The sequence below is a fragment of the Populus alba genome, chromosome 10 (genome assembly GCF_005239225.2).
Source record: "Populus alba chromosome 10, ASM523922v2, whole genome shotgun sequence".
Lineage (NCBI taxonomy): Eukaryota > Viridiplantae > Streptophyta > Magnoliopsida > Malpighiales > Salicaceae > Populus > Populus alba.
The window spans coordinates 21,356,321-21,371,879 of NC_133293.1; the positions used below are offsets into that span (position 1 = coordinate 21,356,321).

The window sequence follows — 15,559 nt, forward strand, 5'->3', positions numbered from 1 at the left end:
AAACTGCATTTCAATTGCAAAAGGTGAGAAGCAATTATCTTTTGCTTTTCATGCGTTTCTGCTCTCTCTCATCACCCACAATTTGCAATTGCTTTCCCAACTGTTCTCTCTGTCCCTCATCAATTTGCAATAACCCAATTTCCCAACGGTCACAACAAACCTAAAATTTCACTGAAAGCAGTTGTTGTAGATCTTTCATGCGGTTTCATAAAACGAAATGCAGAGAACAAACAGTTTACTTACCTAGTAACTTTGAAAAAGAAAACGTAAGGGAAGACTAGCTTGCTGAACACTTTTCTCCTTCTTTCTTCTTCATTCTCGTTATTTTGTGAATGGTTGTATCCTTTTCTTTTGCTCTCTGTCCTCTCTCAGCTTTCCATCCCCTGTCTTTGTTTTTCATCTCTGGTGTTGGAGATGGAGAAGGCAATGGTCCCTTTTCCTCCATGGCCTTCTCTGGCTTTTATAAAGCTAGAGGATGGCCTCTATTTCTTTGAGAAGAAACAGGGGAACGAAAGTTTGCTACCCTGGTTTCTCTCGGCTCCCCCCTACTCAGGACAAAGAAGATGATAATAAAGGCATGCTGTGCTGTTGGTTGAAAGGAAGCTCTTTCCTTTGTGTTTTCTCGTTTTCGTCTCTGTGTTAGGCTTGTTTGTCGAAGCCCTGGTTCTGTTTTTCTTTCCCCGTCCTTTTCATCTGTTTTTTTTTAGCTTTTTCCTCCCTTTTAGCGAACAATCGTTCTCTGTCTTTTATAGCCAGAGAACAATATCGTTTCTTCCAACCATAAAATGTGTTAATTGCAGGTGTAATGGTAGGAGCGGCGGCGGGCATCCATTTCAGTCAGGAGGAAGATGAACAGTAATGGGACGATGCCGTTTTTGGTGTTAAATGGCTATTTTCATTTTGGCCCTTGAAGTTTGGAAAGTTTTGTAATTAAGTCCCTAGTTAAATTGTAATTAGATTCCTGAATTCAGGTGAAACTATTAAATCGCAAGATGATGCAATATTTTCTAAGTATGATCGCAACCCCAATTTAATTCAAGATGACTTTTTACCTAATATTGTTCAGGTTTTGGCCGTTCAAGGCTCATAGAGGCCTTCACGTATGGATTTTATACGCAATGGAATTGTAAATAGTTTGATGGAACAATAAAGGAGTACATTAATGTGTAAGGATTTTGCATTTTGTTATGTAATCATAATTACAAAACACTTATGTTTTGGAATTATATTTGTGTGTTTATACACGTCCTTTTAATTAATTCAAATCAAATATAAAATACAAAGTATATTAACCAAACACAAGAAAGTATTTTTTTTTAACCATAATTTTACCAAACACAAAACTGCTTTTTTTTTCAACTACAATTTCAACTACAGTTTTTTAACCAAACACAAGAAATTTTTTTTTTTAACACCATAACTTCAACCACAGTTTTAACCAAATACTAATTTTTTTTTTAATCAACCTCATAAAATATACTTTTTATTAAATTGTTTTTTTCACACCACAACCACAAAAACTACTACAATACCAAACATGCTTTGCCTCACACTGTTGAAGGAGTAGTGTACGGCCATAGGACGCTGATGATACTATATAACTCTTCCCCAGTATTCATGTTCTCACAAATGAGTTGTTATCGTCTCCAAAACATCCTCACAGCGCTACCTGCTTGCATAAAAATCACTTACAACCCTCAACCCTGCTACCTGACATTTACCTCTCCCACATCAAATAATTCCAGGTTTTGTTTTCTTACAAATGTAATGTGAAGAGAGGTCCTCGTTGTTCAGTTCTTACATTTGTTGTACGCGTTGGTTTTATTTTATTATTTTTTTTGCAGGGTTTTGTGTTGCGGTTATAGCTCCAAGAATCAAGTGAAAAAAATGGAGGCGGGTCATCATGATCTTTCAAAGGTTACAGTGGTTGGTGATCCTCAGTTACTCCAAAGGAGAATCGATGCGGTTCGTTTGGCTGGTCCTGCTAAACTCCAGGTATTTCTTTTCTTCTATTATCATAATTTTTGGGCTCTTTATATTGATTTTTGAGTTTAATAAAGAACCCTTTTTTTCCTTTTCTTGATTTTGTTTATTGGAATCATAAGATTTTTTTCTTTTAAGTGATATAATGATAATTTATGTTTGTCTCTTAATGGATGACAAGGACAAAGTCTTTTAGTGATTTTTTGTTGTTGTTGATGTTATATATGCAAGGTGATAGCAGATTTTGATGGAACATTAACCAACTACTTCGTGAACGGTCGTCGAGGGCAAAGTATTTTACTGTCTTAATTATGGTTATGTTTGTGCAGTTGAAAATCTGTAATGAATTTGGACTTTTGAGTTTCTTGTGATGGCAATGCGTAGGCAGTCACGGAATTTTGAAGCAGGGGAACGCGGAGTATGATGATAAGAGGCAGGCATTGTATGAGTACTATCATCCATTAGAATTCTCCCCAACAATTCCAGTTGAAGAGAAAACTAAGCTCATGGAAGAGTGGTATGTCACTCTATTTATTGTGTCCCAGCTATTTTGGATTACCGTTACTAATACGATGATTTGACAAATTTGCTATTGTGGTTTATAAGCACCTAAATGATTTATAGTGTTTTGATTTTAGTTGTAGTTTGGGAAACTGAAGTAATAGTTTTTCCAATGCAGGTGGGGGAAAACCCATAATCTTCTGATTGAGGGAGGCCTCACATATGATGCAATCAAGGAGTCTGTTACTAGCTCTGCAATTGCTTTCAGGGATGGTGTGGTTGAACTTTTTGAGTTTTTGGAGGTAAAATTTTGTCATTTCGAGATAAGGTTTTGAGCTTTGTCTTTTCTAAATAGGGGTATTCATGTCAAGTTGTATATCACCAAATTTGCTTGTGTTTGTAATTCACAGGAAAGAGACATTCCAGTTCTCATATTCTCTGCGGGGCTTGCAGATATCATAGAGGAGGTTAGTTTACAATATATGCTTTTCTGGTGATTCTGTACTATAACAAAGTGCCTTAACCAACTGATTTCTATGGTACCTTTGGCCGCACTTGCTTCTTCTTTTCACTGTGCCAGGTCCTGAGACAGAAAGTCCATAGATCTTTTAAGAATGTTAAGATTGTTTCAAACCGAATGGTATTTGATAATGATGGTCGCCTCATTTCTTTCAAAGGTATCATTTTCTTTCTGGCTTACATGACCACTGTTTCAACATATGTTTTTGGCCTCTCCACATAATGGTACCTAGCAGAAATATCACTTTACGTTGGAGTCAATGCCAGTAATCTGTCTTTTTCCAATTAAGAATAATCTCTCTTTTTCCAATTAAGTGAGTGGTCTATGCTTCTAGGGTTAGTGCCCAGTTTTTATAAAGGCAAGGACCTCAGCTTCATGCCATGTTCTCTCTTGCTTACTAGTGCCTTTGTCATATCAAACCTAAAAAGGTTACATGCTTGTTTCTTTGTTTCTTTTTTTTTTTAGAAGTTTGAAACATTGATCAAATTTTATTTGTGATGTTGCCTATTTGTTCTTCTGTATGTTAGAATGATCCTGTTTCTGGTGTGCTATTTCATTGCAGGGAAGTTGATCCATAGTCTAAATAAAAATGAGCATGCTCTTGAGATGGCTGCTCCTGTTCATGAACATTTCGGTGATGGTGATGGTCCGATCAATGACAATGCTTCTGTAAGGAAGAGAACCAATGTCCTGCTCCTTGGTGATCACCTGGGAGACTTGGGGATGTCTGATGGATTAGACTATGAGACTCGAATTTCTGCTGGTTTCCTGTGAGTGTGTAAAATTGCTTGATCTTTACCTGATTATCTCTACCATACCCCCCCCCCTAGTTTTCACCAATATTGGCTGAATTCTGGTTCCCAAAGGGTTTAAAGTTTTGTTACCCGTTTACATAATACTGAATGTACCTGGAAAGGCAGGTGAAAAAAATGCATGATAGGAACTCAAAATTCTGTTGGGCATTTGGACACTGTACTGTTAATGGAAGTTGTGTGAGACGAGTTATGGACTTCCAATATTGCTTGCCATAATATGGAATGATTACCGGAGGGAAATTTAACAGGGATATTTTCTTGGTTTGTTTGTGTTTTTGAATGTTTGTGAGATGCAATGTTAAATGTCTTGGGCTTATAACCAAGAGGTTTCAGGTTTGAAACATGAGTAGTCGCCGCATGTGAGGATATTGAAGTGTAGAACTATGTGAAAACTTCTCTTTCCAGAACCATCTTTCAGTTGGAGTAATTGCATTTTTGTATGCTAAACAATGGGTTCATTAGTTTCTCAATCACCTGAAACTGCTTTTTCAGGAATGACAACATTGAGAACAATCTCAGTAACTACCGCAAAGCCTTTGATGTGGTTTATCTGGTGAGTTGATGTCTTTGTTATCTTTGTCCTTTATTTTTCTAGAGTGGTCTTGCCAAGCCACCCTACCCAAGGTCAGCATGAAGCTTGGGTTAAACTCCTATAATCAGGAGAAGCTTGCATGAGGGTCGATTACTTCTGATAAGAGACTGGGGCATTCATTTTGTGTTCCTTTAAGGGTGAGAGTGATGCAGAGAGGGAATTTATGTGAAAAACCACACCTTCATTTATGCTGCAACTTCAAATTTTGACTGAAGTTCATTTCTTGCAGAATGATGCACCTATGTGGGGAGTAGTCAAGCTTGTTTCTCAGATGTGCTCAACGGTCAACTGAAGTTGTTTGCATTCTACATCAATAAAATACTTAAGCTCATCTCAGGCTTTGATCAAGTGGAGATGTGAACTAGACTTAACCTTAACCCGTGATTTTCTTTCCACTGAAAGTGTCTTCCATGAGAAATTTATGGGATATCATTTCCCAGGGCAAGGATGCTGTCAGAAGATGCTCATTGCTAGAATAGTCAGGATTCGAGACACTGTTTGTAGCTCATTTGGTCCGAAAGCAATTAGATCTTGTGTGATGCTAAGAATCTATGTATTCAAGGCTCATACGTATTTATGCCATCCTTTATTTAAACCAAGTTTATCTTCTCCTGTATCATGCTTATGCCAAACTGAAATAAATGAACCTGTTATTTGAAGGTCAGCAGGTTCAGTTCCCATTAACTGAAATAAATGAACCTGCATGCATGTAGTGGTTAAACGAGACATGAACCCATGCACGGGAATTGGTATATATAACCTAAACTTTATCGAGGACCAAAGCTACAACCCCTTTTTTTTTCCACTGCATTCATCGAGATTTGTAAAGAAATTTGACTGTCAATCTTCCGGCACGCCTTTCAAGTTCCCAAAGGCACTATATAAGCACCACCCTTCTCTTGATTTGTATCATCTGAGAAATATTGCAAACGAAGATCTTTCATTGTTTAAAAGTTATTGGTGTGCTGCAAGGACAAGATGTCTGGAAACGACAAATCATCTGGTATTACTGGTGGTGCTGGTGCAGCTAAAGCTCCTGGTAGTGGTTCTACTGGTTCTGTCTCTGGCTTTGACTCAGGAGCAACAAAAGATGGGACCATGAAAGCTCCCGGTCAAGATGTTCGCATTTCGATGGAGGGTTTTGAGAAAAACCCTGCTGGATATTTTCGTGACTTGCAAAAGAAGTGAAAGAAGATGGAGAATCTGAGGTCGAAGAATAAATAACATGTTGCTTTTTTTATTTGTCATTTTAATGCCAACGAAATTTAAAATGCTGCCCTAGCAGCACTTGTTTTAGTGCCTACTTTGCTCTCTTCACAGTTCTTTATAAGCATTTTAAGTCTATTTGCAGCAATTATCAATTCTATATAACTTTGCTAAAATAACTGTGAAGAAAGCAACTTCATGATATTCTTAAAGAACGATGGCTTCCACCGTAATTAAAGACATCATGTACATGTGAAGTACAGGTGAAATAAAATAATGAAACTGTATGCGACATTATGCATGGAAATTACTGTAGGGAGATGGTTATTATCCGTCGTAAGAAAAGGATGATAGTTACATTCCTGGTCCGAAAACTACATTTGGAATATACAAGGAACCTCGAAAACAAATCACTAGATGGCTGTGTCAGCCTAATTATTTCCTAAAAAACCATGTATTGCAGAGGGGAGGGGGCTAGAGTAATCAAATTTAGAGAAGATTATAGGAACTCAACTCTATAGGAGGTATTCAACATGATAACAGCCGATGCAGCCGGTGTATCAGCAAATAGTTACATCTCTTGATGAATTTTCATCTACGGGTAGCGTCAGCTGGGTGTAGTGGAACTCAATTTGAAGTCGATGGTGAAGGGGTGTTGATGCCATCAAACCCTTCTTGATATCAGCCTGCAATTCCCTTAAAGGGATTGCAGCCAAGAAACTCTTGATATATTCCTTGCATGACTCCTTTCCTTTACACACAATCTCTTCTTCCATCGGAGTCTTTTCTCCCTCGTTTGGACTTGATGGCAGATTCCTATCAGCTGGAGTTTTTTCCTTGGATCTGCTTGGTTGCACTTTGTTGCCGACAGTTTTTTCATCTGATCCTTCAGTTTCCTTTGGTAGTTTATGGATTGTCGTATCTTTGTCAAATTTTAGGACATAGGCTTGATTGCATCCCTCATAAAGCCTCTCTCCCAGTGTGTCAATGATATAGTAAGCATCCCGTTCAACCTTGAGGACAAAAAAGTGGTCATTCCAACTTACAACGTAGACCAAAGGGTCAGAATTATTAGACCAGTATGACCCATGATGACTAATCTCCTGCCAAATACTGTCAAAGGACATTGCACCATGAAGGAAGTCAAAATCTCCTTCTAGGCCTTCTGGATGGAAGAATCCAATGAAGGACTTTTCTGGGACAACTGAAAGAGGACAAATTTTAGCTTGAAGAATTGTCTCAAGGTCAAAGTGCTTGTCAGGAAATCGTTGCCTATAGTCCTCTTTCTCACAGAGATTTCTCCACTCTAAAGATCCATTTCTGATCAGGCAGTCGAATTCAGACTTGATTGGCACTTCATATCGGTTAGACTGCAACCAATTAGCAATGAAAGCAACCAGTGCCGTACAGGCACTTTGACCAGCAGCTCGCTCACTCCTCTGATCAATTGAAGCGAAAAAGACCTGTGCTTGGAGCTTCAGGTGCCTGTCACGGCTTATTACTTCTTTTGTCTCCCAGCTGCCTACAGCAAAATTGTCATCCCCAAATTCGGTGAATGATGATCTACTAGTAGTCGAACCTTCTTCCGATTTATTCCACTGCCAGAACAAAAGTAGTCTTAGAATGAAGTTGAACTCGTATAAATTATTAAGAGGCATAAAGCCGAAGCCAGAAGCCAGAAGCCAAATAAAAAAAGAAAAGGAAAAGGAAGGAACATAGCAAAGGGTTGAGTTGATATGTACCCCAAAACTGGACTCATCAGATGAGCTAAGCTGCCTGCGATCAAAATCAATGTCGTCACCACCCTCTTCTCCACAGTCCTTTTTCAAGAGAGGCTCGCCTTTAGATTTAGGCTTAGGGGATATAAAGCTCAGTTTCCTTTTCCTCCAAGCTAAGATTCCAAGTTTTGAACTCTGTTTCGAAGATTGTTCATGGTCTGATGCAGTTGAGTATTCGACATACAAAGATCCCATATCCGGTTTACAATGGTTATAGTATATCCAACTCTCATCTTCACCATTAGTTACAGCAATTGAATGGAATGATCGTCCAGCCTTGTTTGCATGCGCCAATGTTTCATAATTGAATGACAGCTGAGCACTAGCATCCCCGTTGCTCTCCTCCGATTCCCCCTCAGCATCATCATCGAGTGAATCTGTATCAAATGGGTAGTTGTCCTCACGATCTTCAATTCTGATACAGCACCTATCATTACTGTTCTCTTTGTGACAAGCCTTTTTTCTCACTTGGAGGCTTTTCACTTTTCTCAAACCTGCTTTAAGAACAGAAAGTTCATCTCTCCTTGGTGATAGAGTTTCAAGAGAAGAGGGTGATGATGGGGCAGTCTCTATCACTCTCTGCACTGCTTGTAGAGGTTCTCGAATAGTTCTCAATTCCATCAACCTGAGAGACAACTGCATTATATTTGAACTAGTGTCAGAAATGAAACAGACATGAACTTTCGTTGTAGAACATATTGAAAGGAATGGACTTACATGAAGCAAGGGAGTGCCCTCAACGGTGCCATTGTGAACTGTTAAAGGAACAGCAATTTCAGCTTCTTTCTCCTTAGCTGTTGAAGCATATTCCGAGAGGTTTAATGTAGCGGTTCCAACTAAAAGAACCTTACTCCTTGGCCCTTGTTTCAAGCCCTGAACCATTAAAAACAAGGTTTTCTTATAATCAAAATCAGTACAAGACTTTTCAATAAATCATTCTACTGCCTAACATCCGGGAGTAAAATTGAACAGTTCCAAGAAAGAAAGGCAAAACGAAAATTTCAGCATTATATGGTTAATTCACAACCAGTAATATGAAAACACATTATTAATCAAGAGAAGCAAATAAATCCTCAGTAGATATGTATTTCAAATATTACATCATGTTGACAAAATATACATACCCATGTGAGATTTAGGTCACTGTCAAATAAACAACTGGACAAAGTAGCTTAAGGATCCAGAGCATAAACAAAACAAATTGAGAAAATCCTCCAGGAATATGCCACTTTACATGATCTGGCATGATAATAACATCCACCATGTGTGAAGCCAATCACTTCAAAATAGTCACCACACATATAAACCAAAAAAGAAAGCCACATAAGACTTGAATTGAAAGCTACAGGTACTCAAAAAGAACCCCCAATGATTTAGCTTATTGACCCAGTAAACTACACCAATTCTTCTGCATAAGCATATTCTTATACATATTGCAAACTTTGATATAACAAGTTAAAAAAAAATACAATTCATGTGAAAAACTCATTATATGATGACTGGAATACGAGTCATTAGAAGTTAAATAAAACACCCACAAAAAAAAAAAAAAGGAACACCTCCATTGTTATCCTGTATAATATCCAATTTCCTGGAACAAAGGAGAAATACATAAATTCTTCATTAGCTATAGTTTTTCCCCTCAAGTATTCATCTTTATAGAAGTTCAAAAGCAAGGAAAAAAAAATTCAATAAGGCAATCTGACTCTAGACATCCAAAAAAATCACGTATTGACCAAAATTGTGGCTGCTATAAAGCAAGGAAAAAAAATTTCAATAAGGCAATCTGACTCTAGACATCCAAAAAAATCATGTATTGACCAAAATTGTGACTGCTATAACATGCCATAATTAAGAGAGGGAGGAGATAGTTAAATGTCAAAGCACATGTCCATTCTGCTATCCAAAGTCAACCCTTCTGGGAAACAAAATAATTAATTTCAAAATTCAACAATCCATGAACAGATAATCAGTAAATGCAAAAGAGGAGAAAAGGAAATTTACACTGAAAACTGCAAAGGCAATTTCCCAAGGAAGAAAGACACCATCTTTATTTCCAGAAAGATTACACGCACTTATAAACTCTTCATTCCATTGAAAAACCCCATCACCTTCGAACCCTCCTTCCTCGGTAAAATTCCGCTTTACAGACCTCCTAAAAGCAATACCCTTCTGACCTTTCCATTTTATCTCAACCACCAACCTCTTCTTGCTCTCATCACTGTTTTGCTCTTCATCTTGTACCAAATCTAGGCCTTGCAGTTTGTGAACGATCAATTTGGCCTCAAATTTTCTCGATGACAGAGGTGGCCATGGTGGCCACCTCATCATCTTCACCACCATTTCTGACTTAAAAGATAGAAACTTCTCTTTCCTAGAACAGAAAAGAGTGAAACTTTATCGGGAATGAGAGATTCGAAGTGATCTTGTGATCTCAGAGATATAGAGAGAATTTTAAGATACGGCTTTTGGAGATTATGGTAAAGATGGCAACAAATTCAGTGAAAGAGACTCGGATAGAAAGGACAAGATAGATTATCTTCGCTTTCCTGTATTTCAGAGGAAAATGAAATCAGGGTGTGATTTTGACTTGGATTTTCTTGTTAGATCATAAGATTTGGTAGAGATTGTCTCGGAATTCAAGGGTATAAGAATTCAAAGGAACATTTAATCATGATAAGAAGAAAGGAGTGGCCTTTAACTTAAAAAATTGAAAAAAAGAAAGAAGAAGAAGAAGAAGTGGGTTTGGTGAGAATATGAATATGGAAAATGGGGTTTGAAGGATTTTGAAATCTAAAAGGGAAGAGATCAAAGAAGAGAGGAGACTTGGTGAAGAGTAAGGGGTGTTTTTTTTTTTAATATATGGGTGGAATATGCCGTTGGTTATTTGGAGTTTGAAGGATATACAAAATCCAGTTAAGACTTGAGAGAGAGAGGAGAGAGAGAGAGGGACCGGCAAATGAATATAGAAAGGCATAAAAATAAACCTAAGAACTAACGTCTTGATGTTACTATTGTGTTATTAAAAAAAATTATTATTATTATTTTAATATTTTTTATTTATTTTAATATATTATTGTCAAAAATAAATTTTAAAAAATAAAAAAAATTATTTTAATATATTTTTAAATAAAAAATATTTTAAAAAATAATATCTAAAATACTTCTAAATAAATCCAAAATAACCTTCTCTTATATATATAAAGTTTGTGTTCAAAAATATGTTATTATGAATTTTTTTAAAAAATAATTTATTTTAGTTCTTATTATTATGTTTTTTTTATTAAAAAGAATAGCTTTCCTATTTTATTTTTCTATTTATTATTAGTATTTATTGTTAAGGTCTCATGATAAAGTCACCCATGCAAAGATGTTAGAGTACCCACTACAATCGTGCCATTCGTATATTCAAGGTTTCAAGTTTAAGAATTAAATCGTAATTAACCATTGTATAGTGTGTCCTTATTCTGCCTCGTCATCTTAAAAAAATAATCGAACGTTGCCCTTTTACCTAAGGTATTTTTACAGTTTTCAAATCCTGTCTGGTTTGGAAGATTGATTTGAAACTCAACTATTTTAAAGATAAAATTAGATCGAGTTAAAGAAAGATTAAAAAAAAAAAAAAATTTAATATGATTCAAAAAAACCAGGTCAAAAATCTAATTATAACCTGTTAATCTTTTTTACTAAAATATTTTTGTTTTAATTTAAAAAAATTAATTTAGATAATCAAATAACTCAATTAAAATTTAAAATCTTAATTTTAGACCGGGCCAGCAACGACTGGGTCTAAAAACTATGAGAATTTATGCATAATCAGTTTTGTTTTGTTTTCTTGTATTTTTCTTATGGGAAGATATATGGTGAATAAAAAATGATAAGAAGAGTGTTCGTTTCCCATTTGATCACGACGGATGAGTGATCAGATCTTTAATTAATGTATTCTGCTAAATTTCCATGATGTGATCATCTTTATAACACTTTACTGTTTGTCAATGTCTCATTCTCCCCTCTAAATTTGTGTGGCCACTAACAAAAGCAAGACCTCAAACTCTTTTTTTTCTTTTTTTATTTATTATATGTAAGAAATGGTGTAAATTAATTCTGTGATATATATATATATATATATATATATATATATATATATATATATATATATATAAAGATGACAGACAAACATTGGCCTGCAAGATTCTTAGGATTAGTGATTGTTTACCCGCTTATGATAAGGGTTTCTCATATTAGGAAAATAAATTAATTTAAATATATCCCAATTATTTATAATTTGCCTGAACACGACAACGTGTTAAACCCATTCAAATTGCCTTTTGAATTATTATTATTATCAACCTTTCATGGCTAATTAGGTGAACATGAGACAAGACATCGTGGGCATTTAGCAAGCAGGAGAGTAATGAATTAGCTATTCAAACATTAAAACTTGCATATATTTCAATTAATTTTTATAAATTTTAAAATTAATAATTAAATAAGTCTTCAATGGCTATTAATATTAACAATCATATTATATAATTTATAATTATTTGATATAAAGTTAGCTATGGTTTTTTTTAGATTTTAAAACTTTTTATTTATTTTTGAGTTTCGGGTTAGGTATATAAATATCATCTATGTCCAACCTAACTACAGATTTCATATCCGTTCGTGTGAGGATCCATTAAAGTTGGAGTGGAAGGGACGTCCCTGCAAATCAATGGCGATGCTCTTGTGTAGAGTTTTGAGTGTGTTTGGCAGTGTGGTAGTGGTTACTTTTCAAATAGCTTTTTGTGCCGAAATACATACTAATGATATTTTTTTTATTTTTTAAAAATTATTTTTAATATCAGCACATCAAAACAATTCAAAAAGTACAAATCACACTCAATTTTAACAAAAAAAAAATTAAAATTTGACGAAACGTAATTGAAACGCATAATCAAACACTCTCTTATGTTCGGTAGGCTCTGACCTAACGCACGCACCCGCTTTCTTTCCCTTTTTCCTTTTTTTTTTCAAAAAAAAAAAACTTCATTGAACGAAGAGTTTGTCTATAGTGGAATTAGGTGTTGTAGAGGGCAATGCCTAATATTAGATACATACGTAAGCAAGCCATCGTTGTCTAGATTGTGGCCAGAAATAAATAAATAAGCTACTGTCTAAATTCTTGAAGAATGTCACGTATAACGTATCTTATGCATCTTAGCCTAAACAATTAGGCTCTTTTAATCTATGTCACATCACTTATTTGACTTCGGGAAAATTACATGTTCTGCTGCTATGTTCTCTCTCTTTTTATATGATTTTTGCTTTTGTATAATTTTTTAATGGACCGTGCTTTTTTCTAATGTTTTTTTGCCGGGTAGTGTTCCCTCCCGTCCAATTATGTCATTTTATGTGTCATGTGTCAAGTTTTAATTCGTTAAATCACAAAAAAATAACATGTCAAGATTAAGAAAAGGGACTAAAAATTTATATATATATATATATATATATATATATATAATAATAAAAAAAAAAAAAAAAAAAAAAACAGAATCAAGTTAATGCGAAAGCAAACAAGGTTGTTGGTTTGGTTCTCTCAAGGTTTTTTTTTTTTTTTTTTGGCATATATCAATTTTCTAGCAGACACCATGTTGTTATGATTGTATATTGTGTAGGTTTAAGCTGGTAATGTAGTCTTTTGAATGTACCGAAACAATTCCAATTTTTGGGTGAGGTTTCGAATTCAGAATTGGAATCAAATCAAAAGAATGGACAGGACTTTACATTGTGTTTCTTCTCTAGGGGTAGACTAAAACCCAATAAAAAGAAAAATAAGGGTAAAAGATCAACTTGGATTGAAAATATCAATTTAAATTAATTTAATTTTTAAAAAAAAATTAAAATGATATTATTTAGATTTAAAAAAACTCAATAAAAAATTTAATAGCAGATCAACAGAATCAACGAGTTAACTCGGGTTTATAACCGAGTCAATTGAGCTTAATTTTTACATTTTTTAATCCAAACTAATTAAAGTTTTTGATTGATTTACTAAATCAATCTGAATCTTATAACTATAGTTTAAGCATGAGAAATTAGAAAGTTTGGTTGAGTATGCGTTCCGAAGACATGTGACTTGCAATTCTTGAGGGCATCTAAATAAGACCTCCATATTATCATCCAAGTGCTTTCCTCCACAGGAGAGCAACGTGATCGTGAGGGCAAACTAGACAGACCAAAGAAAAGAATTCTTGCAAAACCTGCTATCCTTCTCAGAAAACGTGTAGGAATATCTTCTTGGAAAATACAACGACAACCCTGACAGCTTCCTGTCGTTCAGTTAACGGAAGGTTAGAGCCCTCGTGTGCATGCATGGTGTCGTCGAATCATCTCTTCATCTCTAGCTTGCTCGTCGCAGCCCTTCTTGTTGTTAAACCTAACTTGTTTAATTTGGAAAATCAAATAATCCGGAACCCATCTGGATTGATCGCATGATGGTTATCTTGGAAATTTCCTGATCATCAAATCCAGATTAAATTTTAAGTTCAATAAAATAAAATTTGATTAATTCGATTAGATTTTTTTAGTGAAAAGATTAACCTTTCCTAATCAAATCCAGACTAAATTTTAAGTTAAATAGAATAAATATTAACCTAACAAAACTTAGTTAATTTGATTGGATTTTTAATGAAATGATTAACCCGGTTATATAACATGCATAAAAAAAATATAAAAACCCTTACAATAATCGAATCTGTTAGGAGTTATACTTTGTAATTTCTCAAAAATATAGAATTTATTATTAAAATAATAATTAAAATAATTTCAAGATCGCAAGATTATGCCACATTTCATGATTTTTTGTATTGCCTTTCCATTCCCTTTTAGATATAAATCGAATAAAAATTATAAGCTATAAGAACCGCAGAACTTGCATTTCATGATGATTGATAGCTACAACCGATCACTTCCTTCTAGTACAAATATAAAAAATAAAATCAAAGGTCTCCTACGACTCTTGCCAATGAAGCGCATATATATATATATATATATATATTAGTTTATCTGTTCAATATTATCAGCATCGTTACCAAGATGAAAATAAGATGAAGATTGTTATTATTTCAAGAATTTTAAAAAATAATAAAAAGAATATTTAATAACATATTTATTTATAATATTTATCTTCATTCTTCAATTTAATACAACCTAAATACACAGAATTCATCCATTCATTACAAAATATACATTGATTGCAAGGGGAAACATATCAAGATTTAATTGAAAGATTAAATGTTACATCTTGGAATCCAGAAACTCATTTGAACCACAAGTAAGCTAATATTAATTTTTTTTTAATCAAAATTAAATAAAAATAGAGACCGACGCACTCCATGGCTATCATACCATCTTTATTTATGACCGGTGATGGTGCATGCAACACACTTGTAAATTGGGCCCACATCCCCATCAAATATCAAAGTCAACTAAGAAACTAGCATCGTGGGCTTTCTAAAATCGACCATATTGCTATCATCAACAGCAAAAACACTTTTCCCTACAATTCATGGAGAACACTATCGGATTATAGGGTCAGCATCATGTTCTTTGCTGAGAAGGTCTTGAAAAGAATTCAAGGGTCACGATCTCTTGTAGCCTCACATCACTTCAATCATACACTGTCCATTACTAAAAAGTCTGAGCTAGTTATGATTAATCTATGCATGTGTGTATAACTCGCGGTTATGGTTTAATACTTTGTCATATACCACGTATAGGTTGTTCTTTGGATCAACTTTCAAATCATGTTAATCTAGATCATTTTTATTTTTATTTTCTTAATAAAAACCATAATGCTTCATTTAATTAAAAATAAATTAAAATAATATTTTTATTTTTAACATCAACCCATAAAACACATTAAAAAACACTCAAGCAACATCAATTTCAACTAAAAAAACTACTCGAGAAAAGGAAATCATTCAATGATAAGATTCAGGGCTGAGTGTTCTCTATTCTTGAAATAGTAAAGAGAAAAAATAAAACTAAGGGCCCTGTTTAATCCTGTGATGGTTTTTGATAAACATTTCTCAAAAACACTACAAATAAGTAAATGCTAATTGAATTAATAAATAAAAAACTTGTAAGCCAGGAAAAAAGAAACGATTAAAACAAAACGTAG

The 15,559-nt window shown here is 34.4% G+C and overlaps 2 protein-coding genes across 2 annotated transcripts; one reads left to right on the forward strand and one right to left on the reverse strand.

The window, feature by feature from the left end:
* Nucleotides 1–1,560: 1,560 nt before the first annotated feature.
* On the forward strand, nt 1,561–5,010 carry LOC118060124 (uncharacterized). The gene is made up of 10 exons (XM_035073272.2): nt 1,561–1,745; nt 1,845–1,995; nt 2,215–2,275; nt 2,368–2,500; nt 2,663–2,786; nt 2,895–2,951; nt 3,065–3,161; nt 3,567–3,774; nt 4,312–4,372; nt 4,641–5,010. The coding sequence occupies exons 1-10, from the start codon at nt 1,588–1,590 to the stop codon at nt 4,701–4,703; spliced, it is 1,113 nt and encodes a 370-aa protein (XP_034929163.1). The 5' UTR covers nt 1,561–1,587; the 3' UTR covers nt 4,704–5,010.
* Nucleotides 5,011–5,797: 787 nt separating this feature from the next.
* LOC118060122 (uncharacterized) lies at nt 5,798–10,342 on the reverse strand. The gene is made up of 4 exons (XM_035073270.2): nt 9,400–10,342; nt 8,113–8,268; nt 7,360–8,031; nt 5,798–7,215 (listed from the first exon to the last, which is right to left on the reverse strand). Exons 1-4 carry the CDS (start codon nt 9,736–9,738, stop codon nt 6,178–6,180), a joined length of 2,205 nt encoding a protein of 734 aa, XP_034929161.1. The 5' UTR covers nt 9,739–10,342; the 3' UTR covers nt 5,798–6,177.
* Nucleotides 10,343–15,559: the final 5,217 nt, after the last annotated feature.